This window comes from Salmo salar, chromosome 11, assembly GCF_965601325.2.
Source record: "Salmo salar chromosome 11, fSalSal1, whole genome shotgun sequence".
Lineage (NCBI taxonomy): Eukaryota > Metazoa > Chordata > Actinopteri > Salmoniformes > Salmonidae > Salmo > Salmo salar.
In genome coordinates, this window is record NC_138301.1 from 22,417,334 (window position 1) to 22,444,846 (window position 27,513).

General features: G+C 43.6%; 1 protein-coding gene across 4 annotated transcripts in view; it reads left to right on the forward strand.

Moving 5' to 3' along the window:
• Positions 1-27,513, forward strand: part of LOC106562248 (furin-1) — a 98,344-nt gene that overhangs the window by 1,636 nt on the left and 69,195 nt on the right. For 3 of the 4 annotated variants that reach the window (XM_014127011.3, XM_014127008.3, XM_014127012.3), the window contains exon 2: positions 5,243-5,572. In XM_014127011.3, coding sequence (XP_013982486.2) covers positions 5,360-5,572 — 213 coding nt within the window. In that variant the 5' untranslated portion in view covers positions 5,243-5,359. Of the gene's footprint in view, positions 1-754; positions 873-5,242; positions 5,573-27,513 lie in introns of those variants that run through there. The other variant, XM_014127010.3, reaches the window with a different exon arrangement.

The window sequence follows — 27,513 nt, forward strand, 5'->3', positions numbered from 1 at the left end:
GTGATACAAATGTATTGTTTTCATCAGGTATTCAAGTGATTATCACCTCTAAGTGTCCCTATCATGTCTCCGTGTTAGTGTGTGTCAGAGCACAGCAGTCCCCTTGGAGTTCCATTTTTCCTATCGGAAAAATGCAAATTGTGCAAATAACCACTGGGCTCTGTGAAAGTTTGTTCCTGTTTAAGATTACTTGACTTTCTAGCCATTCCTCAACTCCAGAGCCAGTGGCCATGTTTTGATTGCTAGTAGGGAGATCTGACACCTCTGGCAGGGAAAATGCTGAAGGATTCTAACCTTGGGCACTGCTCTGTGGTTTGCCAATGTTATCTCCTGTCAAGGGCAATAGCAGCATCACCACCCCCATCTGCAGTTTGACTTACACTTTGTGAAATTATCACCCTAGAATGTGATGTGTTTTCCATTTGGCCTTTGGTAACCCTTATAGATAATTTCAAGCAGTTATGAAATGTATGACTACTTGCTGATTTTGATTCACATCTATCTGTTAACACTTGTGCAGCTTTATAATATTTGCTGCCAAACCTTTTGACGTATGATATCATTTACGCTGCTAACACTTATGAGAACTGGCAGCAAAATGGCTGGTTTCCCACTTTCTGCTGCGAACAGTAAAGTAGTTGAGCTTTTGTTATTCCACGGTGTATGGTTTTTATACTGACATTAAACTCCGGCTGAACGGTTGAGTGCCCAGATGAGGTCACTAGGGGTGGGTGTACTTTGAGCCATGCATGTCTGTGAACGTTAAAGGGAGGCTTGGGGAAGGTGCACACCTCTGTCTGCGTGTGTGCTGCCTCCGCATCAGATCGGACTGCATCAGAATCACAACAACAACATTAGTCTGAAGCTCAAAGGTGAGCTGCATATCTTACAGCTTTTTTCCCCCTTGAAAGTGTTATGCTGTTAAAACTGTAGTTTTCTTTAGGGCATTCAGAGAAAACCCAGTGAGTTTAATCAACATTTCATTCAGATAAGTATTTTGTCTTGTTTGCAGCCTCTTAAATTGGAATGTTTTGGTCTCTGGGCTCAACAAAAACAAGTTTTTTGTTGTTGTTGTTGCCAGAAGCTAATTACCACTGGTGTAGCAGGTTTTAAACCAATGCTTGATCTGGACCTCTGCATTGTGTCTTTAGCATTGCAAATAATTCTGAGTGTATCCTAAATCTTTGGGCACAAAGAAGCTTTGGTGTGCTCGAATAAATAACTTAACTAACCGTAGAGAATCAGACTGATTCGTGCCCATCTCAGAGGAATGGTCTGACTTTACAGACTGTCTAACTTTGATTGCTGCTCTGATAGCACTGGCTGCAGTTGGCAGAGAACTCCTCTCATAGTTGTGGCAGCACCACAGCTCTTCTTACCTGCAGGGTTCCACATGCACTGAGGTTTAGGGAACAATGGGACAACTAGTGTATCTGGGTGTGATATAATGGCTTTCGTGTGGCTTAAATGTTTCTCATTTCTGAGCTAAGGCTTTTTCATTTTTTTGCCAGGCAATTTTTTTCTCAACCTTTTCTGTGACACTAGTAATGTCAGTCGTCATTGTGGAATAATTGGAATGTCAGTTTCTTGTTTCTTGAGCTGTCAATCCGGGCACATTCCTGCTATTGTAACGTTGTGGTTCTTTCTGCCATTTATAGTTAAAGTTAAAATTGCATTGTATTTGGTGGCTTTGGCCAAGCGTTCTGTCAGAATAATACATCCGTTCTGAAAGCTGAAGTTGTTCCATCTGAGTTTTCATACTGGTACATTTTGTAGAGTTGTTTTTTAATTGTTTAGTGATGAAAAGATTCATCACCCCCTCTAAAATATAATGATGTTGCCGGCCAGTATGACAGCAAAACAAGGCATTACATAAAGTGGAAATGTTGCTGCTTGTTAGGTGGGTATGTTTTGTCGGGCCTATTGTAACAGCTGTAACAGAACACACTGTCTGGAGCACTGGACAGGGATTTGACGGCCACTCTGCCAATGGATTCACAAACCCTAGTGACTAGTAGTATTTCAACTCGGTCTTTGAAAAGTTCTCATTGAATGAAATAACCTGGAATGCATCAAATGTTTAATCAGATAATTATTTTGTCTTGTTTGTGGCCTCTTAAACTGTAATGTTATGGTCGCTGTTGAACTCAATAAACAAGTTGTTTTGCCATAATCTAATAATCACTCTGACCATGTGGTTGAGCAGGATTTAAGACGATGCTTATCTGGACCTCTGCATTAGAGGTTGACCGATTATGATTTTTCAACGCTGATACCGATTAATCGGCCAAATGTTAATTTTTTTATAATTATTTTTTGTTGTATTTTTTATTTTTAAATAATTTTTACAAATATGTATTTTTGTAATAATGACAATTACAACAATACTGAATGAACACTTATTTTAACTTAATACATAAATAAAATCAATTTAGTCTCAATTAAATAATGAAATATGTTCAATTTGGTTTAAATAATGCAAAAACAGTGTTGGAGAAGAAAGTAAAAGTGCAATATGTGCCATGTAAGAAAGCTAACATTTAAGTTCCTTGCTCAGAACATGAGAACATATGAAAGCTGGTGGTTCCTTTTAACATGAGTCTGCAATATTCCCAGTTAAGAAGTTTTAGGTTGTAGTCATTATAGGAATTATGGAGCGTTGACTATTTCTAAACCATTTGTATTTCATATACCTTTGACTATTGGATGTTCTTATAGGCACTATAGTATTGCCAGCCCAATCTCGTGAGTTGATAGGCTTGAAGTCATAAACAGTGCTGTGCTACAAGCATCGGGAAGAGCTGCTGGCAAACGCAGGAAAGAGCCTGCTGCTGCCTACCACCGCTCAGTCAGACTGCTCTATCAAATCATAGACTTAATATAATAAACACACAGAAATACAAGCCTTAGGTCATTAATATGGTCAAATCCGCAAACTATCATTTCAAAAACAAAATGTTTTTTCTTTCAGTGAAATACGGAACCGTTCCGTATTTTATCTAACGGGTTGTATCCCTAAGTCTAAATATTGCTGTTACATTGCACAACCTTCAATGTTATGTCATAATTATGTACAATTCTGGCCAATTAATTACAGTCTTTGTTAGGAAGAAATGGTTTTCACACAGTTCGCAACAAGCCAGGCGGCACAAACTACTGCATATACCCTGACGCGAATGCGCTTTTGTTAAATCATCACACGTTTGGTGAAGTAGGCAGTGATTCGATGATAAATTAACAGGCACCGCATTGATTATATGCAACGCAGGACAACCATTTATAGTTAACTAGTGATTATGTTAATATTGATTGTTTTTTATGAGAAGTTTAGTGCTAGCTAGCAACTTACCTTGGCTCCTTGCTGCACTCGCATAACATGTGGTCAGCCTGTTACGCAGTCTCCTCGTGGATTGCAATGTAATCGGCGTAATACCGATTTGTTATGAAAACTTGAAATGGGCCATAATTAATCGGCCATGCCGATTAATCGGTCGACCTCTACTCTGCATTCTGTCGACCTCTACTCTGCATTGTGTCTTTAGTATTGCATATAATTCTGTAAGTGGATCATAAATCTTTGGGCATGAAGAAGTTTTGGTGTGCCCGAATAAATGTTTATTTTATGTAATATTATTTGTGATGGAATTAGGATACTATAGTACAAATTTAAACATTTTTGTCATGAGTAAGTGTATGAGTCAGGAGGGATTTTTCCTCATATCTATACATTTTCTGAAAGGTGCAGTCAGAAGTAGTTTTATAGCTAGATCAGTATTGAAGAGATTTTAACTGTGCCATGCTACTTTGTACTTCTGCCTGATATTTTTTTTATCTTTAATGGGTTGAATCCTCCAGGATTTTCACCCAGCTTCTCATTCAGCATATTCATGCCATGCAACACTATCTCTCTGCTTTGTTTCTGCATTTCAAGACATTGTCTTTTTTCCAGCCGATCTGTAATTTGCATTTATTGGGTTTCAATTGCCAAAAGTGCTTCAAAGGGGAGCTGAGCCTTGCATGTTTTTTCATATTTTCTTCTTTCAAATTTCCTGTGTGGAACTTGAGCCTCCAAGGTTCCTCAGCCAGAGCCCTATCCCAGCTGAGGTCTCATAACTGACTGACTGCCAATGGCTAACACTCATCCTCATAGGAGAGATTTCAGCTGGTCATCCCATCACTCTCTCTCTCTCTCGGACTCGCTCCGTGACTCATCATCATCCAATTTCCTTTTGAAAGACAGAGCTGGAAATTAAATGTTATGTTTGATGAAATATCTTCTTGGAAGGTTGAGGAACAGGTAGGGACAGTGTTCTTTGTAGCTTTTTGGGGAGGTAATGGAAGAACGGAGATCTCAAAGCAGCCTCAACCACATTCTCTGAAGTCAGCAGGCTACATTGCTTAATTGGTTTCACTCTGAACACCTCTCATACTAGTGGCTAGGGATATCTATGGGGTTGGACAGTTACTTTTTTTTCATGATTCCAGTTCAGAATGCTCTTTACTTGGAGAAGTTTGTCTGAAATTGGAGTGCCAAGTTTTCTCATGAGTGAAAACCTAGACTAGTCATTGCTGGGTGACTTCTAGTCATTGCTGTACAAAAGTCTTCTACCTTGGCTTACAGAAGGAGAGTGAGAGGGGAAGTAGAGTTGTACATGTGTGATCATAAGCTTTGCATTATACATGGTAAGAGACATCCACTTCTCCACCACCTCCAGTGCTGAGAAAAGCCAAGAAGCAAAGTTAGGAGGAAAGTAATACCGGATTTGTTATTAGTTTGTCAGGTGAACAGGCTGTTGAAAAGTCTGCCACACACAAACCATCTGCATTTGCAATCAACATTTTCATGCTATATAAATTGGTATGGACTCTGTTTCCTTCAACTAATGATTGTTGTTTTCTTTCAAAGTGCCTTTTGTAATTCCAAATACAATCCGTATTTAATTGTCGTAGCTTCACTGAAAGACCTTGGACTCCTTTAACTCAAAAGTAATTCAAGTCTGTTGTTAATCTGGTATTGTTCCCCTGTAAATGTTGATATCTTCACATCACTCTGCTCTCCTTTGGTAATGCTGTTGTCATGGTTGCAATGTAACAAGTCAGCAAACGTTGGCAGGATTGACTTCCCTCTGACATTACATGCTGCTTCAGCTCACTATTACAGCACTCTGAATAGAAGTTGTAAGAGTTGTTTTTCTCATTGTGCTGAGCGCTGCTACATGTTTAACTCTCTCTTTCTTCTTAGGTGATCCCGGTGCAGTGACTGTCCTGTGCTGTCTCTCTGCGCCCCTGTATGTCCCCCGGCCACCCCCGGCCTATCATAAAGACGCTAAGCTCAGGGACTGCGCTGCTGTAGGACCCCATGGCTCTGGGCCTTCCATCCTCCTCCATGGGCCCCTGGTCCCGGCTTGCTGAGCGGCTGCTGTTGGGGCCCCTGCTGGTCTTGCTGGTGTCTGGGCTGGGCATGGCCCTTGGTCAGAGGGTTTACACCAACACATGGGCCGTCCACATCGCTGGAGGACCAGACGAGGCTGACCGCATTGCCAGTAAACATGGCTTCGTCAACCATGGCAATGTGAGTTGTTGGGGATTCTTCACCCTCTTTTTTTGTTTGTCTCTGTGTGTTTTGTCTAAGTGAATAATTAGGGAACACCTACTGCAGAAAGTGCTGCTCTATACCGCTTTTCCCACATTGCCTGTTAGTGCCAAAATACCTGACCTCAAATTGGCTTAAGTATTTATTAGACTTGGAAGTTGCCAGCCTCTGAGGCACCTGGAACCAATTTAATTATTTCACTTTTCTAGAGCAGAAAATATACTCATCTTTAAAAAAATATTATATATCGGAGTAATATCGACAGTGTTTGGTATTTATGTCCCATATAACTTGTAAAATGCAGTGCTTCCTCTGGAGATTTAGGCTAAATATTAGTTTACCAGAGGCAGCGGTCCTTTTAGAAACCCTTTGACTGTTTAGTTTCAGTTCATCCATTCCAGAGAAAAGACTAAACACAGTTACCTGAACGACTGCAGCATTGCCTTTCTGGGTAAGATGTCTCTTCTGTTACTCTTACAGAGAGTGGCTGACCACAACCTCCATACCAATCAAATCACATTTTATTGGTCACATACACGTGTTTAGCAGATGTTATTGCGGGTGTAGTGAAATGCTTCAATCATACACCTGTGTGTGTCTGTGGAGATTTCTGCATTGTCCTGAAAGCGTCACTCATCACTCTGCTTTTCACACAGCTTTTGATCTCATTGCTTAAGGGGAGGAGGCCTTCAAAGTGTCCCATATGCTCAGCCTGCTGTTTTGTTTGTGGTAAATGAGTTCATCAGAAAAATGGCCTCCCGCCTCTCTCTGACACGTTAGCATTCTCAACACTAACACAGTCTTCCATGCTTTTTAGTTTCTGCTCAATGAAACATCCCACAAACTTTTTTCTGTGGTGGTCTTCCTTTGTCGCAGATGAGTCAAGTCATGGTACATTTCATGTGGCGTTACCAGAACTTCTTCCCTCGCGTCTCCTCAATGCGCTGTGTTGTGGCATTGTTTGCATAGCGGAGCTGTGTGTTTGTCAGGAACAGATGATCCTACAGGAGCTTCCTGACCGGAACGCCCAATCAGAGCGTGGGTGAGATGGGACTTTGAACTATGAATTGCACAGTGTGGCTGAGGGAAGTCTAACAGGCAGTGACAGGAATGAGACTCCAATCCTATGAGCAGCACCACCAGGGTTTAGGTTTTCACTTTTCCTCTCCTTCCTTCCGTTTTGAGGACAATCTATGAATAATTAAGCTCTCCTTGGGATAGTTTGTTGTTGGTGCCCCAGTGGGGGGGCGGGAGAAGAGAGAGAGAATGAAACATTTCCTGTTTGTAAGTGGGCCATTATATTCTCTGGTTGCTCCATCAGAAGACTTCAATGTGGGCATGATGAGTAGAATTACTTTGTTTTTGTTGCCTCTGGTCTTTTTGCATCCATTTCAAATGTAATGTTATAGCTTCCTTCCTGGTTATGCTGTATCCTGCTAGGCAACTAGATCTCACGTCTTCCAGTTAGAGATCATTCATGATGCATCTGGTCATGGAATAGATCTGAGTGTAAGATAATATTATTCCGGTGACATAAGGTGATACCTTTTTAGTTGGGTGTTTTATCATTCTGACATGTCTCTCTGTAATAGTTTCCATACAGATTTGTTTTGTATGCTGCCTACTGTGGAAATGTAGTGGCTGTCAGTCAATTTCCTTTAAAATGCCCTTTTGCTTAAAGGTCTATTTTTATACTAATGCCATGGGCAATAATGTTGATTTATCAAATAATGATCTGAACCACATAGTAAACATCAGCGTAGCCCTTTTTAGAGCTCAGACGGACTCAATAAAGGTTGCAAATGGGGGGGGGGGGGGGGGGGGAGAGAATCATTCAATGGTTTCTGAAAACTCACCGGAGAGAGATTAATCCCTTTGGGGAAAATATGTTGGGAAAATAACTGGGGAGGATTGTGAATTCACTAGCTAGTGAGCGAACACAAAATGGTTTCAAGAAAATCGGATCCTTTTTAGTTGATTTCTTTATAATATGTTTACATTGCATCCATGAACAGATTATATTTTGGGCTATGGGAAGGTCAGATGATAAACCTTCCCTCCCACTGACTCCTAGTTTGTGTTTAGTGGGTGTATAATGTCAGTAATTGGTAGTGGTGTGGAATTGTAGGCTGACGTGTGGGTTACTGATTGGTTCTAACGGAAAGGGGATCCAGTAATTCTTCCTTCTGAGGGAATCGAAGGAGAGTTTAATCAGCCTGCCCTGCCAGTGTGACCGGTGACTGGCCCTAACATGTGGTAGGTAGGTTACCTCTGTAGCAGTCAGCCAACCAGGGACAGTAGTGGATATCTGGGGGGCCCGGTAAGAGTGTAGCTCCTTCTTCCACACCAACTGACCCCTCTTTCCCCTGTGTGATATTGACAGTAATTGAAGAGCTTGGTCAGACATGAAGCCAGGCTTCCTGACCTGGGGCAGGCTTGGCCTGTGGGTCTCTCTGTTGACAGATGTTAGGCCTCTCAATTTTAAAGACCCCACCACTCTTCACAGGGCATCCATTTTTGATTATGGCCCTGTATTCCGACAGCATTTCTTACCGATCATCAGGAATGTTGTTGACTAATCAGCAATCTCACTGTGAAATGTCCAATGGCTTTGTTTTTACTATGATTACTGGTAAGCCATTAACTATGTGCTGGCCATAAGGGAGTAAGGAATCCAGACATGACCATTAGAGACACTTACTCAGACTGTGTCCAGGAAACTGCGAGCTGTGTGTGGGCGTCTGTCTGTATGACTGCTGAGTAAATTTGTCCCATCACCATAAAGGGATCTGAACATGTTGGAGACTTAAAAAGCTGTTTTGAGCCAAAATGGTGAAAAGTTTTGGGCCTCTGTTCGGTTGACCAAAGCCAAGTTTAGCCAAGCCTCATTGGTCAGATCACTAACTCAGCTAATGTGCTTTACTCTGACCTTTTACTCTGGCAAAAACAACACTATTTTCTGTACATGGTTATACCTGGCCCAGCCCCAGACTTACAGCGGGAAGGGACATGCTGTAATGACAACACTTCAGCTTTTATAAGCTCTTGTCCTCCACTTTAGAGTTGTCAGAGTCTGGAAATGGAGTCTGAAATGTAGTTACATTTTTCTCTCCGCAGCAGTGTGGTATTGGAGTCTTCTCAGACATTTAGATTGCTCTTCCGTTGCCCTCGGGACTCTTCTTGAGGAATAAGGCAGCCAACTTCCTCAATACAAGCATGGCACTTCTGTGGTGTTTGCACCCCCTCTTATGGTATATATTTGGCCTTCATGTTTACTCAATTGCAGTGTGCTCCAGTTAGAGGACAAGGTTGACCCTGTCATGCTGTTAGCTTTCACACTGCAAGTGAGTACTCAGTCACTGTGTGTGATATTATAACGCTACCTTCTCCAATGTGGCTACAGGAAAACCACAGTGTTTTGACATCAGCATAGGCTGATGTAAACACATTATCTTGACATTCAGATCAGCCACCTCACTGGTAGTTTCTACATGCCTCATCCTCTGTCTCTTATCAGCTTGGTTACGCACTGCGTGACCTTAACTCTCTCAGACCCAAATCAAAAACCTGCCGGGAGGAAAAGGCCTTTCACAGGGTGACGTGGCATGAAACCTGCAAACGTAGAAATTCCCAGCCAATGTGTCCCTGGAAGATTGACCATCGCACCTAGAGCAGCACTGACTACAGCTGTGTTTTGTTTTGTGGACAAGGCAAGGCCACGGCATCAGGCAAGGTTGATGACTTGATGGGCTGTTGATGCAGCGTGTGCAGCCCCCTCCCCCTCATTAAAGTAGACCATCAGGCAAAGGAGAGGGGGCCAACTGGGCACTAAAAGTGAGCGGGAGCGAGGAGCTCTGTATGACCTGCTTGGCTGAATGAAGTGTGAGATGATTGGAGTATGGTAATGAGGGGAGCAGTGTTTTTAAATTTGGGGGGGGTGCTGTGGTGTAGAGCAGCGAGTCGAAGGGCGGGTGCTGAACTCGCCCTAGGTGGTTATGTGTGTGGTAAGGTCATGCTGGGGGTGTTCCGTCCCTCTGTATTTTGAAGGCCTTCTGGACTCATCTCATTACCATGTGGATCAGTGTGAGAATGTGTTCATCTGCTTTATCTATCTGTATAGAAGGCCATGGCTAGAGCCCACAGCTGCATGGACAGAGGGCCTACAGAACCATGACTACACCTTACTACATGGAACAGTCCCATCTGTTCAGCCAACAGTACATTTATGTGCGGTATCTGAAAGGAGATAATACCATCTTGCAGAGATTCTCTATTGAAATAGTCATACTTAATGATCTTCCTGATGCAGTGAGGCATCCATCGCCAGTCATTGTGCAAAAGCAATTGTAGTAGATCTCAAATCAAAGTTTATTTGTCACGTGCGCCGAATACAACAGGTGTAGACCTTACAGTGAAATGCTCACTTACAGGCTCTAACCAACAGTGCGAAAAAAATAAGAAAAAAAAGGTGTGTGTGTGTAAGTAAAGAAAAAGACATTTGAAAAGAAGAGTAGGAAGGCTATATACAGACACTGGTTAGTCAGGCTTATTGAGGTAGTTTGTACTTGTGGTTATGGTTAAAGTGACTATGCAAAAATGATGAACAGAGAGTAGCAGGGGGAGGGCACCCAATGCAAATAGTCCGGGCAATCATTTGGTTACCTGTTCAGGAGTCTTATGGCTTGGGGGTAAAAACTGTTGAGAAGCTTTTTGTCCTAGACTTGGCACTCTGGTAACGCTTGCCATGTGGTAGTAGAGACAATAGTCTATTACTGGGGTGGCTGGAGTCTTTGACAATTTTCAAGACCTTCCTCTGACACCGCCTGGTGTAGAGGTCCTGGATGGCAGGCAGCTTTGCCCCAGTGATGTACTAGGCCGTACACACTACCCTCTGTAGTGCCTTGCGGTCGGAGGCCTAGCAATTGCCGTACCAGGCAGTGATGCAACCAGTGAGGATGCTGTTGCAGCTGTAGAGCCTTTTGAGGATCTCAGGACCCATGCCAAAGCTTTTTAGTTTCCTGAGGGGGAATAGGCTTTGTCTTGCCCTCTTCACAACTGTCTTGGGGTGTTTGAACCATTCTAATTTGTTGTTGATGTGGACACCCAGGAATTTGAAGCTCTCAACCTGCTCTACTACAGCCCTGTCGATCTCTGCTCAAAGCAGTTATTCTGGCTTCCCTGGACTGATGGTGAAGGAAATGAGGGTTGCGTGAGCAGGACCTGGTGAGGAATGGCCTGCCCCAGCTGTGGTGTGGGGCTGTTGTGTGCAGGTGTTGTATTGAAGTGGAGGGAGGGCAGGGGGATCACAGGCTGCAGCTGAGGGGGTTTTATGACCCCCCCCCCCCCCCCCCCCCCCCCCCCCTGATTGTCCCTGTAGAGTTCCCCTCCACTCCACCCCTGGGACTCAGCAGCTCTGGCCCCTGGCTGTTTTTTTACAGCAATGGGCCACTGATGTCTCTGTTAAAAACACAAGCACCTTTTTCTAATTTCACTGTTAAAAGTGGATTTGATAGGTGGCCAAATGGCCCGAGAATATTTTTCTCGTTGCGTGCTAGAGCTCTCCGAGAATGCAGGTGTACTGCAGTAGTTGGCGTTTCTCAACCTTAGGTGTTGCCTAAGCTCTGTCTGGCCTGCCTGAGACGCCTCTACCCCCTCATGCCTGAGACGCCTCTACCCCCTCATGCCTGAGACGCCTCTACCCCCTCATGCCTGAGACGCCTCTACCCCCTCATGCCTGAGACGCCTCTACCCCCTCATGCCTGAGACGCCTCTACCCCCTCATGCCTGAGACTTGAGTCCTGGTGTTAAACCTGTCCCTCTGCTGGAATAGTCTGCTATTTCTGGGGCTTACCTTGTCTCGTGTGGTTTACTGCCCCTGCCTGGCTTAATGGTCTCATCTCTCTGGTCCTCTTTCTATCTACTCCTGATTAGACATCTATCCACAGTCAATTACTGTCATTATAGAGTGATTCACCCTGGCTTTTATAACATGGGTGACCTTTTGGCACTGTCATTGGGTTGGGGTAAGTCGACTAGCAGAAGTTACACACACTTGTATATGAAGTTGAGAGCTGTTTGAAAAGCAGTGTTTGCATGATGGATGTGTCTTTTCTCCACCAACTTTCATAGTTCCCAGGAATTTAGAACAGGTTTGTGCTGTTTTCCTTTTCGAGGAGTGATGCAAATGCCTTGCTGCTGGTGTACAGATCTTTAACAAAAACTGCCTTTTCTGTCCTATTTTCTTTAATGACAACGTCATTTGATTATTAATAGACAGATGTGGGAAGGAAGCTGATTAATAAATAAATGCCTCATCGTTTCCTGCACACGCACATCAAAGTAGAATCCAGCGTTTCTCAGAACCCTGCCGTTTCCTTTTTTCTCAAAGAGCGCTGTGGTTTCTGTCACTAATGACTGATGTGAACGCTTCCTGTGTTCAGGGTGTAAGCTAGGATGAGGAAGTGCAAGGTGGGGTACTCTTATTAGAGAAGGTCAGATCTCTTCATCTTTATGATAGGAAGTACAGGAGCCTCCAGTTCATTCCACTGATTCAACCTCCAACTCTGTGCCTGTATTGTGTTAAAAGTACTCTATCCCTTCTGTACTACGTGGAACCACAGCGCACAAGGCCAACATTAAACCCATACATGATCTAATGGGGAAGGATGGTCTATCGCTGCCATCATGAGACAGGCTGATTCTAATCAGTGCTGGTACAGACCAGCACCATGACTGGGCATGACTAGTGTTACTGGGGGGCGTTTCCATCTAAAAGGACCCATGAGCATCAACATGTGAAGTTCATAGACTCTTCGCCTTCATTTGACACGGGCCTATCCTTTTTGAGAAATTAAGGCATATACATTTTTCAACCATTTTCCATCCTACAAATTAGGAATGAGCAAATGCTTATCAGTAACAGAATGACTGCACTTGAACTGGCTACAATGGGAAATGACAGTCACAAACCACAGTTGGGTCACCTGCTACTGTCCTTCCTTCCACTGGCGGACTGTTATGTTCAGCTCATAACTTTTTATTTTCTTTATTTTTTAAAAATTTTGTCTGGTGGTCAAAGCAAGACTGAAAACTCTGGACAACCCCTCCCTGTCCCTCTCCCTCTTCTCTCTCTCTCTCCAGTTAAAGGGTGCATTCCTCTGCCTCCGCATTGCTGATGCCTGCCGCATCTTACAACACCTAGATAGGTATTTTATCAGCTAGCCACATATGTTATAACAATCTGTCAGTTGGTGACAGTCAATGACGTGCCATGCAATCAGCGTCTGAACTGTATGCACCTGCTACCTACACTGTTTCCATTTACTGAAACAAGCATCTTCACCGACAGACACTGGATGTCCATGGACGTTGAAAAGTAGTTAGTTGAAATTTGGTTAATCCAACCTGGCTGACCAGATCTGAACCAGTCATAGACGTCTGTTTGGACAGTACAGCAGTGCACACGGGAGTGGAGTACAGTCTAATGTACTATACTGAACATATCTACTGTACTCTACTCTGCTCTACTATGATGTCCAAACTTGTGAAAAACAGATGTATATGATTGGTTCAGATTTGGTCTGGTCCGGGCCAACCAAATGTGCTCTTGTTTGGGGGCGGAGCTCTTTATAATAATAGCCAGTGTGTAGATTAATACCCAAATATTTGAAATATTTCTCCCAAATGTCTACCTTTGTGTACCAATTCAGGCTACATCACCATGAAGATAATCATATTCATATCCATAATTATGAATTTCTGTATAGTACAACTCATGGACCAATGATGTAATTCTTTCACCGGATGTGAATCCACTTCAGCTACTGTAGTTCAGTAACCAAAATACATTTTGTTACAAGGTGTCATGTCATAGCTGACAACCCATTCTTTCTGCGGACTTAATATTAATTCGTAGCAAATATATTTTAGTTTTTGGAAGAAGTTATTTTTCTGTAATTCTGTTACCAAACTTTGCATCTGCGCATTTCTTCCAGTAATTGTGTTTTTGTGACATTTTCTGTGTAAATTGTTCAAAGTAGTCCTTTGTTTTAGAGTTATGGTTTGTTAAACATTGAAATTGGTTTTTCTTTGGCATACATTTTAAAGTGAAAAATCTGAGTCAAAGCATAATTCTGTTATTGTGTAATTGCCCTGGGAAAGATTTGACATCAATTTCCTAAAGGCATGGCTAACTATGGCAGGCTAAGGCCTATACACTACATGTAGCAAGACTGGAGGCCTATCTGTGCACAACAGGCATCCAGAGTGTTTATCTGTTAGATTCCCCATCTGTATAGTTCTTGTTTTCGCTGTAGACTTCTCTGTTCTGTTGTCAGAAGTCTCTCAGCTCTGTCTCCTTCCCAGTGCTTTTACATTTGTTTTGATCTTGTGGTTGTGCGAAATGACAAGATCATTTTCATGCAAGGTAATGCAGAACACATCCGGATGCTCATCTCTTTAGCAGTTGATCTCTGGCATAGAGATGGACAATGAGGACTAGAAGATTGTAAGTGCGCATTGCAGCGGTGCCAAATTACTGTTGGTTCCAAATGTCCATGGGCATATTGTAGTGCAGTGCCAGAACTCCCTGCACCTACTGTAAATCACCAGGCCTGGTGCCAGTGAGGACAGATGAACGCTTGCCGCTGCAGAAAAACACTATGTAAGCACACACACACACACACACACACGCATGCTCTGCTATGTTGACCGAAGTTGGTTTTGATAAATAGCTTTTCCATGTCTCAAATCGGACAGAGGGCAATCTTGAACGATATAAATATAATCCAGTGTTCATGGGAACTGTGTATTTCCAACTCTTCAAGTCTTTCTACTAGCTGCTGGACCTGGGCCACTCCACCAGCCATAAATCATCTGTGACCCTTTTTGTTTTACTCTTGATGCTTTCTCTAGCCCCTAAAATGTAGCTATGGGTAATGTGGAACAGAACCTCAGGCTCAAATACAAGAGGCTGGACTCACATAGGCCATAATTGGTCCCTGGGGAGTCCAGGCTATTGACTGGGAGGCAACAGGGGTTTGAAGTGATTTGCTGGAGAGTGAGGAATGAGGAAGTTATTGGGAGAGGGCGACAGGGAGAAAATGGCGTGCTGATGGGCTTTGAGGCGCCACTAGGCAGAATGCAGCTCTATTCCACAAAGGTGCTTTCTCCTGTGCACAGCACCAGTTCAGGTCCTAAACATAACTGAACTCACCCCTATCATGCTCCCTCACCCCTCTTCATACAATCTCTCTCAAACACCAACTCCACTTCAACCCCTTGCCTCTCACGGCCTGAACACAAGGACTCTCTCATGATATGGTTTCTTGGAGAAACTGTTAGCGCCCGGTGTGGTGTGGTGGCTTTGTTGACTTACGAGTTACCACTCCCTTGGTTGGGGAGACTGTATTGCAAACACTTTGGCTATAGATCTGCTGTGGTAAGTATTGCATTATGGCTTTGCAGTGTTTTGTAACATGGCAAACTTGTGCAATTGCTGTGTCAATCTTTAACAGGCCTGTGCCTGTGCTGTGGACTCGGCTGTGGCCTACTTTAGCCAATGAGAGCTGACGGGTCTAAGGGAGCGTGCGGCTTCTATACAGCCAGAGCAGGATGCCTCTTAGACACTCTGCAGCTTTGTATTGCTGTAATGATATCACCGCGACCGTGGCTCTTAGACCTAACCATGGGAGTTGGCCCTTTTGAGATGGGCGGTCTCGTAGTGTAGAGAAATGAGACTTTCTCCTCCCACCTCTGAGGTGGTTAAAAGTTTACCTCTGCATTGTCTTTGGCCTTTGTTGCTCCCTATAGACGAGTGCCCCCCGTCCCCGTCCCCCCCCGTCCCATCCCCCTCTCTGCTGCGCCCCCTGACATGCATATTACACTGTAAAGATATTCATCAAAGTGTCTCTGGCATCTTGCGAATGGTGGGATCAACTTTGTTTTGCTCCGGAGTTGAGGCATGAGACATTTTGATGGTTTTGGAACGCGTATAACTTTTCGTAACCTTTTTGGTGATGAGCCTGAAGACGGAGCATTATTTAAAAGGTAAATGACATTTCATCATCTGCAAAACCATCCTCAACTTGGCCCGTGAAAACAGTCAGTAGTCGAGGGAAACGCATTGCAATAGCTGCTCTTGTTTGGTGCTGCTTAAAGAGACATGACCTGAGGTATGAAGTAAACCTCTGGACCGAGCCGGGCTGGGATGGCCGCACCCGACTCCCAAACAAGAAAAGCCAGCTGGTCAGCTGGTCAGCCTACATCAGAGGAGTGGACATCCAGATCGCCAGAGACGAGCCAGGGGAACTCCAGTGTCTGTTATTCCCCTGTTCTCCCTCAGGACAGGGATGGGTCAGGGCTGAAGGACTGAGGTGAACCACTCACAGGTCACAAGGGCTGTAACTAGAGCCAGATGTGCTGAGGGGACACAAATGACCGCACACACTTACAAACACACGAAACAGGCTGGGCCACCTCTCCTCACATCTGACAGGGATGTGTGTAGAAGGCTGTGACAGTAAGTGAATAATCGTGTAACTAAAGGTTATGGATAAAGACCTTCATGACCATTTAAAATAACCGTCAAAACGGTTTAAATAGGCTTACATCCATTTTAATATGTATTTTATTTTCATGTAGATAAAGTTGTCCTAATAGCAGGAGTGTGCTAATGATTTAAGCAATTATTTTGCTAACTTTTATGTGAACATTCTTTTATACAATGCACTTTTTCATTGCTTGCTAGAAAATAAATCGGTCAAAAAAATAAAATAATTATTCAACAGCAGTCGACAAGGTTGTTCTAGCTCTGAGGCATATAATGAACTAATGTTGTGTCGTGGACAATGCGCCAATCCTCTCCAACCTGGCATGATATAATTTGATAATGAATGGTTTCTTAACCTGTTAGGGCTAGGGGGCAGTATTGACACGGCCGGATAAAAAACGTACCCGATTTAATCTGGTTACTACTCCTGCCCAGTAACTAGAATATGCATATAATTATTGGCTTTGGATAGAAAACACCCTAAAGTTTCTAAAACTGTTTGAATGGTGTCTGTGAGTATAACAGAACTCATATGGCAGGCCAAAACCTGAGAAGATTCCATGCAGGAAGTGGCCTGTCTGACAAATTGTGTTTCATCTTGGCTCTTTTTATTGAAGACTGAGGATCTTTGCAATAACGTGACACTTCCTACGGCTCCCATAGGCTCTCAGAGTCCGGGAAAAAGATGAACGATATCGAGGCAGGCTGAAACACTTTATCGCTTTTGGCAAGTGGCCGATCAGAGTACTATGGGCTTAGGCGCGTGCACGAGTCGACCAAATGCTTTATTTTCTTTTGTCTGTTTACCTAAACGCAGATTCCTGGTCGGAATATTATCGCTTTTTTATGAGAAAAATGGCATAAACATTTATTTTAAACAGCGGTTGACATGCTTCGAAGTACGGTAATGGAATATTTAGAATTTTTTTTGTTACGAATTGCGCCATGCTCATCACCCTTATTTACCCTTTCGGATAGTGTCTTGAACGCACGAACAAAACGCCGCTATTTGGATATAACGATGGATTATTTTGGACCAAACCAACATTTGTTATTGAAGTAGAAGTCCTGGGAGTGCATTCTGACGAAGACAGCAAAGGTAATAACATTTTTCTTATAGAAAATCTGACTTTGGTGAGTGCTAAACTTGCTGGGTGTCTAAATAGCTAGCCCTGTGATGCCGGGCTATCTACTGAGAATATTGCAAAATGTGCTTTCACCGAAAAGCTATTTTAAAATCGGACATATCGAGTGCATAGAGGAGTTCTGTATCTATAATTCTTAAAATAATTGTTATGCTTTTTGTGAACGTTTATCGTGAGTAATTTAGTAAATTCACCGGCAGTATTCGGTGGGAATGCTAGTCACATGCTAGTCACATGCTAATGTAAAAAGCTGGTTTTTGATATAAATATGAACTTGATTGAACAAAACATGCATTATTGTATAACATAATGTCCTAGGGTTGTCATCTGATGAAGATCATCAAAGGTTAGTGCTACATTTAGCTGTGGTTTGGGTTTATGTGACATTATATGCTAGCTTGAAAAATGGGTGTGTGATTATTTCTGGCTGGGTACTCTGCTGACATAATCTAATGTTTTTCTTTCGTTGTAAAGCCTTTTTGAAATCGGACAGTGTGGTTAGATTAACGAGAGAGTCTTGTCTTTAAAATGGTGTAAAATAGTCATATGTTTGAAAAATTGAAGTTTTAGCATTTTTGAGGAATTTGAATAACGCGCCACGGGATTACACTGGCTGTTGCGTAGGTGGGACGATTTGGTGCCACCTAGCCCAAAGAGGTTAATTTATAGACTAATCAATGCTGATCAGGCCCGGTTCTGGCCGATATGTCGCCTTAGGCGAGAAAGAAAAATTGCCGCCCTCCTATCCCTGCCAAGTAGAGTAGTATCCTAGGCCTGTGTCGGCCTGCAATGCATTTTTACGAATGCCCATGTGGTAGCCTCACGTTTGAAAAACAGGCAATTTAATGTTAATCCCTGTCATTTGGTTATATTCATTTCTGTGAATGCATGTATTATTTACCGTTCTCATGCCTGCTGCGTGCAAAATGTAGGAAAGTGCCCATTTGGCAATGTCTGATTTCTTTCATAATTCACCACCTCCACCACTAATAAGCTGAGCTTCCCAGTCATTTTTTCTTCACCTCACACAATGTTAACGAAGTCTATTTCTCACATCTATTGCAAAAGATAGTTCCTTAGTATTTGAAAAATCTTTCCAACACTCCTGGGCCTCTCTAATCACCAAGCCTCAGTGTGAAAGAGCAAAATATCATGATCTGAAAATTCCATATCCAGTGGAAATGTCATTAAAAAATGTAATCTGTCTCGAGCTCACTGGTGCGGAAAACTCTGAAGGCCCAGAATAAGGTAGTTGATACAATGTTTCAAGTTTGTTAGCACCAGCTTCTGGCCGGACCCAGTTGATGATTTGATACAATGTTGCACTTCACTAGCAATAGCTCAAGTCAAAGTGAGGCAGGGAAGTGGAGTAGAGAGATGAATGTGATAACCAGAAAAATAGTTTTTCTTCTGTTTTTCTTTGTCTGCTTTAGGCCTATGTATTTTACTTAGTTCACAGTGGAAGTTATAGGCCTACTGCTGCACTGGCCTAATATGCCATCTCTGAGTTCTATGCGTTCATTTCTTTAGCCACCAATGGACCACAGTGTATCAATGTGTCCAAATGGCAGAGGCTGGTGCTCTCGCCTTAGTTGAATTTGAACATTTGAGATTCTTTTTACATTTTACTTCATAATTTTATGATTAACCACGTGACAATGATTTTAGAAATAAAAATGTTATTGAAATGAAACTGTTTCACAATAATGTACATAATAAATAATAACTGTCATGCAGATCGGTAGAAATGGTAGGATACATTGTAATCTTCTCCAAACTTCCCCTGAAAAGAACCCGCGTCAATCAAAGCCACCAGCATATGTCAGACACGAGCAAATATTTATCCTTTCCTTAAAACGTATGAAAAAACCTAGGCCTACCTTGGGCTTTCCGGATAGGCTATAAGATAATGAATCGACAAGGAAAGTATGAAGGCAACAGCTATGTTGTAGTATGAAGATGAAGTTGACGACAATTAAAATGGAAACAAATACACGCAACATGTCCATAGCCTATTTATCAGCGATGCTGATTATTGAGGGGGAGTATGTTGGAAAGATGTTTTAAATACTGTAAGGAAATATACTGCTCAAAAAAATAAAGGGAACACTTAAACAACACATCCTAGATCTGAATGAAATAAATCATCTTATTAAATACTTTTTTCTTTACATAGTTGAATGTGCTTACAACAAAATCACACAAAAATAATCAATGGAAATCCAATTTATCAACCCATGGAGGTCTGGATTTGGAGTCACACTCAAAATTAAAGTGGAAAACCACACTACAGGCTGATCCAACTTTTGATGTAATGTCCTTAAAACAAGTCAAAATGAGTAGTGTGTGTGTGTGGCCTCCACGTGCCTGTATGACCTCCCTACAACGCCTAGGCATGCTCCTGATGAGGTGGCGGATGGTCTCCTGAGGGATCTCCTCCCAGACCTGGACTAAAGCATCCGCCAACTCCTGGACAGTCTGTGGTGCAACGTGGCGTTGGTGGATGGAGCGAGACATGATGTCCCAGATGTGCTCAAAAGGATTCAGGTCTGGGGAACGGGCGGGCCAGTCCATAGCATCAATGCCTTCCTCTTGCAGGAACTGCTGACACACTCCAGCCACATGAGGTCTAGCATTGTCTTGCATTAGGAGGAACCCAGGGCCAACAGCACCAGCATATGGTCTCACAAGGGGTCTGAGGATCTCATCTCGGTACCTAATGGCAGTCAGGCTACATCTGGCGAGCACATGGAGGGCTGTGCGGCCCCCCAAAGAAATGCCACCCCACACCATGACTGACCCACCGCCAAACCGGTCATGCTGGAGGATGTTGCGGGCAGCAGAACGTTCTCCACGGCGTCTCCAGACTCTGTCACGTCTGTTACATGTGCTCAGTATTCAACCTGCTTTCATCTTTTCGAAGAGCACAGGGCGCCAGCGGCGAATTTGCCAATCTTGGTGTTCTCTGGCAAATGCCAAACGTCCTGCACGGTGTTGGGCTGTAAGCACAACCCCCACCTGTGGACGTCGGGCCCTCATACCACCCTCATGGAGTCTGTTTCTTACCGTTTGAGCAGACGCATGCACATTTGTGGCCTGCTGGAGGTCATTTTGCAGGGCTCTGGCAGTGCTTCTCCTGCTCCTCCTCGCACAAAGGCGGAGGTAGCGGTCCTGCTGTTGGGTTGTTGCCCTCCTACGGCCTCATCCACGTCTCCTGATGTACTGGCCTGTCTCCTGGTAGCGCCTCCATGCTCTGGACACTACGCTGACAGACACAGCAAACCTTCTTGCCACAGCTCGCATTGATGTGCCATCCTGGATGAGCTGCACTACCTGAGCCACTTGTGTGGGTTGTAGACTCCGTCTCATGCTACCACTAGAGTGAAAGCACCGCCAGCATTCAAAAGTGACCAAAACATCAGCCAGGAAGCATAGGAACTGAGAAGTGGTCTGTGGTCCCCACCTGCAGAACCACTCCTTTATTGGGGGTGTCTTGCTAATTGCCTATAATTTCCACCTGTTGTCTATTCCATTTGCACAACAGCATGTGACATTTATTGTCAATCAGTGTTTCTTCCTAAGTGGACAGTTTGATTTCACAGAAGTGTGATTGACTTGGAGTTACATTGTGTTGTTTAAGTGTTCCCTTTATTTTTTTGAGCAGTGTATAATAATCTGGATGTTGACTTACTGTGTGAGGTGAAGACAAAATGGCTGAGAAGGCCAGCTTATTAGTGGTGGTGAGTTTAGACAATCAGACATCCCCTAAATGGGCACTTTCCTACATTTGACATTTGCATGAAGCAGGCCAGGTACTTCTATGCATGCTCAGGCGCGCACGCCCCATCGACATTAACGAGACAGAGAAACCAGACATGCTCATTGCTCACATGGAGCGCTTAAATGATGGTATGAAATAAACCATAATGTGTTTCTCACAATTGTAGCAAACGATGTCTCCTCAACGAGAATGATAATGGTAAATAACTGTAGTTAATGCATGCATTAACAGTAATTAATGTAACCAAATGAAGAGGGATTAACGGTACATTTACTAGGCCTACTGGTGTCATGTAATGGGGAATTGATTAAAAAAAAATAAACCATCAAAGGGCAAACAATTCACACAATGAATACGCAACAATTGGCAGAAGACGGCTGAGCGCATGCATTCTGGAGAGCGATGCCATTCTTTGCCACCCCCCCATTCTTCTTGTTGCAACATCTTAAATTGTACTGAAGACACATTTATCTTCACATTTTAGATGCTTTTTACTGACAGCCGCAACTCAATCAGCTAGACATATTGCAACACGTGCTGCGCAAATTGCAGGCTTCCGAAGTGGGCATAGGTTCTACACACTTGTGACTTCAAACAATCCACAGCTGTTTTTTTTTAAATAATAAGCCAATGATCCTCTGTGGCTCTGGTGAAGTTTTTATTTAGACTGGAGTAATTATATAATTTGGGCAAAACATCAATTTACTTTAGGGGAAGCCAGCACCCTAACAGTGCGCTGTGCACCCGCTAACTTTCATTTCCAATTCGCAAGAGGCTGAAACCAGAGATCATCTATAATAATGAGATGCTCATGTCTCCGCTCTAACAATGGGAGTCGTTGTCCCAAAGGCGGGAAGGCAGCTATGATCCCTTATGAATGTAATTTGTGTGCCATTCAAAGAATGAATGGGCAAGATTTGAAGGGGTGTCCAAAAGATGGCACCCTATACAGGGCAATGATTCCATTCACTGCCCTAGGGCATTGGGATAACTTTTTAGGCCAGAGGAAAGAGTGCCCCCTACTGGCCCTCCAACACCACTTTCAGCAGCATCTGCTCTTCCGACCAGGACCCACCCTGCTTAGCTTCAGAGGCAAGCCAGCAGTGGGATGCAGGGTGGTATGCTGCTGAATAGTTTCCTGTGTGTATCAAAACTGGTCCACCACTCAAGGACATCCAGCCAACTTTACATAACTGTGGGAAGCATTGGAGTCAACATGGGCCAGCATCTCTGTGGAACGCTTTTGACACCTTGAAGAGTCCATGCCACAATGAATTGAGGCTGTTACGATGTTGGGGTGGGTGGTGCAACTCAATATTAGTAATGTAATGTAATGTAATATTAGGAAGGTGTTCCTAATGTTTGGTATACTCTGTATGCCCATTCAGAAAGTTTCCTGAAATAGCCTGTCTGGACTCCCATCTCTTTAATAAGAACGCTCCTGTCATGATTTCATCTTGTAAAAAGCCTATTTTCAGTAGCTTAGGCTACATTATTTCTGTAATTTCGGTGTCCTCTTTGAAGAACATATGCTAATGCCACTGCAATCAAATGACCGCAGCAGCAGGGTTTGTGACGCAAATATTTCGGGAAAAGAGGAAGAAAACCCATCGGACCTCAGCCCTATGGGTGTGTACTACACCCATAGGTCTACTACTACCTTCTAAAGATATTAGATGGAGTCAAGGTTACAATGAAGCTGAAACTAATCACCCAAACCTCTTAGTACATACTTGTTACACGAGCAGGTGTCCACATACACATCTCTTAAAAAAAAAATCATGGGCATGAATATGGAGTTGGTCCCCCCTTTGCTGCTACAACAGCTTCTGCTCGTCTGTGAAGGCTTTCAACTAGATTTTGGAACATTGTTGCGGGTCTTGCTTCCATTCAGCCACAAGACCATTAATGAGGTCGGGCACTGATGTTTGGCGTTTAGGCCCAATCAAGTTCTGCCACACCGATCTCAACAAATCATTTCTGTATGGACCTCACTTTGCGCACGGGGACATTGTCATGCGGAAACAGGAAGGGGCTTCCCCAAACTGTAGCCACAAGGTTGGAAGCACAGAATTGTCTACAATGTCATTGTATGATGTAGCGTTAAGATTTCCCTTCACTGGAACAAAGGGGCCTAGCCTGGACCAAGAGAAACAGCCCCAGACCATTATTCCTCCCCCACCAAACTTTACAGTCCAATGGCGGCGAGCTTTACTCCACTCCAGCCGAAGTTTGGCATTGCGCATGGTGATCTAATGCTTGTGTGTGGCTGCTCGGCCATGGAAACTCATTTCATGAAGCTGAAATTGCCGAATCCACTAATTTGAAGGGGTGTCCAGACTTTCAGAAAAGTTCCCATGCTGGAGGGCCAAGGAGACTTGAGACTTCTGCTGAAGCTTGTTTTTAATACTCTGAGCTGTTGAAATGAAAACTATCAATCACGCTGATACAGTTTTAAAAGGATATTCCTCAAATATTTGGTTGTAAAGGATACAGCGTGTGGGAAGGGAAACTTAGTGTCTTTTTTGTTTCTGGCAGCTGGAGCTGGGTTCATTGTTCACTGTTGTGCAAGCGCTCAGGGAAATGGTGTTGGCTGGCGTTCAGCAGATTGAATAACTCCTGTAGGTCGCTGATGCTGGTGCATGTGGCTGGATCTAATGTCACGGACCGTCTACCCGGGACAGGAACCGCTGCCCTCAACCAGGTCCGCTTGAAACCCTGCCTGCCAGCCATCCCCTGGATGACCCAGTCTCTCACAGCCAAGCGCACACACACACACACACACACACACCACACACACTTTGACTGTCGGAGGTGGAGCGACCGCTTGGTGTGTTTTCAAAAGGTTAACGCTTAGATCAGATAAGACTTTTACAATGACGTCTGCCTTAAAAGCCTTTTAACCAGTGTTGTGGTGGTGTAGGATGAATGCAGGGTTTGGGTGGGGTTTTGATGGTGTTTTATTGTAATAGGAGTCATGGTGGTGCGTGTGTGGGTGTCAGATCTTAGTGTAGATTTGAGCTGTCTGCACAGCACCGCTCTGTAACACTGTAGCAGAGTAGCTGGGCTCACATTTCAGCTCTCCTGTCATCATTTCCACAGAGAGATGTAACCTGGGTATCACTTTCTGCTGGGCTTATTGTGTTATGGACGTGCTGCTGCTTTATTGTAACATCATGAATGAATCAACAGGTCATACATTGCATTAAATGCTCTTACACCACACATGCACACACAGGCCTGTGTTGTGAGGAGGGCTGCTGCATTAGTCATGCCATGCTGTGTGTCTCTGGTCTCATCCTGCCCACTGCCTACACCCCAGAGAAGGCTGCTGTAGCCACACTGATACTGGCATCCTCCCTACTTGTTACACTGTCTCCCTATCTCTTCCCCCACTCTCCACCTCTCTCCTCTTACCTCTCTCTCCCGCTCTCCACCTCTACTGGCCTTCTGTGTGACACTGTCCTTTACTCCACTCTCCCCTTCTCTTCCCTATCTACAGTACTGTTCTCTACTCCGCTCTCCCCTTCTCTTCCCTATCTACAGTACTGTTCTCTACTCCGCTCTCCCCTTCTCTTCCCTATCTACAGTACTGTTCTCTACTCCGCTCTCCCCTTCTCTTCCCTATCTACAGTACTGTTCTCTACTCCGCTCTCCCCTTCTCTTCCCTATCTACAGTACTGTTCTCTACTCCGCTCTCCCCTTCTCTTCCCTATCTACAGTACTGTTCTCTACTCCGCTCTCCCCTTCTCTTCCCTATCTACAGTACTGTTCTCTACTCCGCTCTCCCCTTCTCTTCCCTATCTACAGTACTGTTCTCTACTCCGCTCTCCCCTTCTCTTCCCTATCTACAGTACTGTTCTCTACTCCGCTCTCCCCTTCTCTTCCCTATCTACAGTACTGTTCTCTACTCCGCTCTCCCCTTCCTCTATCTACAGTACTGTTCTCTACTCCGCTCTCCCCTTCTCTTCCCTATCTACAGTACTGTTCTCTACTCCGCTCTCCCCTTCTCTTCTCTATCTACAGTACTGTTCTCTATATTCTGAACTTTACTCTTCTCCCCTTTCCTTACTCTTCCCCCTCTTGTCCCCTATCACCTTCCCTCTCTGTTGATCATTTCACATCACACACATCACGCCATTACCTCCACACGCCACCGTACACTCACTAAACTTTGATTTGTTTTTCTATGGTTCCAGTAATGTCTTGGTATTATGCCAACTCCACAGAAATCATTATTTTAGAGGACATTTGCTCCTGAGTACACCAACTGTACAGTAGTTTATTTTATTCAGCGTTTCTTTTTGAAAGTGTTTTAGTCTTAGTGCCTTGTCGTACAGTCATCAGACTGCTGTATTAAAGCTGGCAACTTAGTCAGGATGCGACTTGATTCTGTTCCTCTGAATTCTCATTACATTTCACTAGAAAGCGTTGAAATTATTTTGATCTTGACAGCACAGTGACGAACAAAGAAAGACATGAACCCAGTCACTAAACATACCAGTAAAAACTGCTTGTATGATCTAGGAGGCTGTGTGTCTGTTCTTGTGGGTGGGTGTTTGTCTGCCTTGGTCTTTTTACAGTATCCGTTGCAGTGATGCATTTGACTGCTTGTGAATATGTTATTATCAGAGATGCAGGTTTTCCATGAAGGGACCACAGCCAAGCACCCCCCCCCACCGCCCTTTGTTTCATCAGTTGTTAATGAAAGTTGACTCTCCACTCCACATGAGCAAATTGCTTTGAAGACTGTTCTCATATTCCCTGTTTTGATTTTATTTGTGAATTCCACTCAACTTAGCTATGACAGCAATATATTTAGATTACTTTGTGTTTGTCTGGGCTTGCTATCAGTAGCCTATAGCCAGCCAGCAGCCCTGGGTGGAGAGTTGCACCCTGGGAGTTAAAATGCACTCTGGGAATCGTAGTATGCTGTGTAAAATCCATTACATTTTTATGGCGTGTAGACTATTGCAATAAAGAAGCTTCAGAAATGAGCTTCAGAGTTTTTGTTGTTTTGGAACTAAACTATTAATTTAATACAATAAATGATTTAGCTGTAATGAATAATGAATCTTAGGTCTAATGAATGTCATTTGACCAAATATTATGGCCATGAGAACTAACCCTGATAAGTATCAAATTACAATTTAAAACGGATGTAATTGTACCTTCTTTTTTATTTCTTATTTTTTTTGTATGACTCTCAGATATGATTTTTCATAAGGAAAATTCTTCTGTTAATATGGTGTTAGATTTTTGAAAAGTTATAATAGAAGATAAATTAGTTTTTCTACCCGTTATCAACATTTTGTTCAATGTTATAAATAATAAAGCCCTATGGTTATTTTGTGACTTTAGCTAATGCTGTTTTTTGCCGTGGTATGTCTTCAGTATCGATTATCGTTTCGGTATCAACTATTGGAATACAAACCTGGTATCAGTATTGAAGTCAAAATTCTGGTATCATGACGTCATAAATATATTTTGGTTGTTATGACGGTTATATTATTTTCATGACGGTCTTCATCCATAACCATCGGTTAAACGGTAATTGTGCCAGCCCTATCAGGGTCTGAAGCTGGTTTGGCTGAGAGGCAACACCACAGACTAGGACAGAAAGCTAGCAAGGTTATAATTGGTAGGCCTCAGTTCTCTCTCTCTCTCTCTCTGCTCTCTGAGAGATTCAGACTGCAGCCTTTCTCTGGAAGTCCAGCTCCCTTCCATTCCTCGACTTGCTTGTACACGAAGTAGACCACAAGGCCTGCAATTACGGTGCATGTGAAATAGCTGAGCAATGCGGCCGCCTGCGAGGGAGCTTTCCCAACCAGTCGGTTCAGTCCTCACTTCACACAGCCAAGTCAGTCGACCTCCCGCTGCTCTGCAGGCCCATAACACTGTCCCCTCAGACGCAAAACCTGCCCTCGACAAACACACTGAGACTGTGAGTGGCTCAGCTGAGACCAGAGAAACCTCTCATTGTCTGTATCAGGTTGGCTTGTTTGCCTATTTTATAACCACTGCTTCTTTGGAAGTCAAACTTCGTCTGTAAGTTGAGCAATAAGTTAGCTTACAGTAAAGAGGCTGATGAGTCATCAGGCTACAGTAAGTGTAACAGTCCTGCTTCCATCCCTCTCCTTGCCCCAACCTGGGCCTAACCAGAGTCCCTCTGAACACATCGACAACAGTCACCCACCTATCGCTCCACAAATGCCGCTGCCCTCGCAGAGCAAAGGAAACAACTTCTTAAAAGTCTGTGACGACACCGATTTGAAACGCTACGAGTGTGCACTGCTAACTAGCTAGCCATCACACACGCATATTAATGCACACTTGTACATGTGTGAAATAGGACAAATATAAGCACCCACCAAATTATGATTATTATTATTTCACACCAGTTACATAAGCAGCATTTTTCTGTTTGCATGTTCAAGCTCAGCCT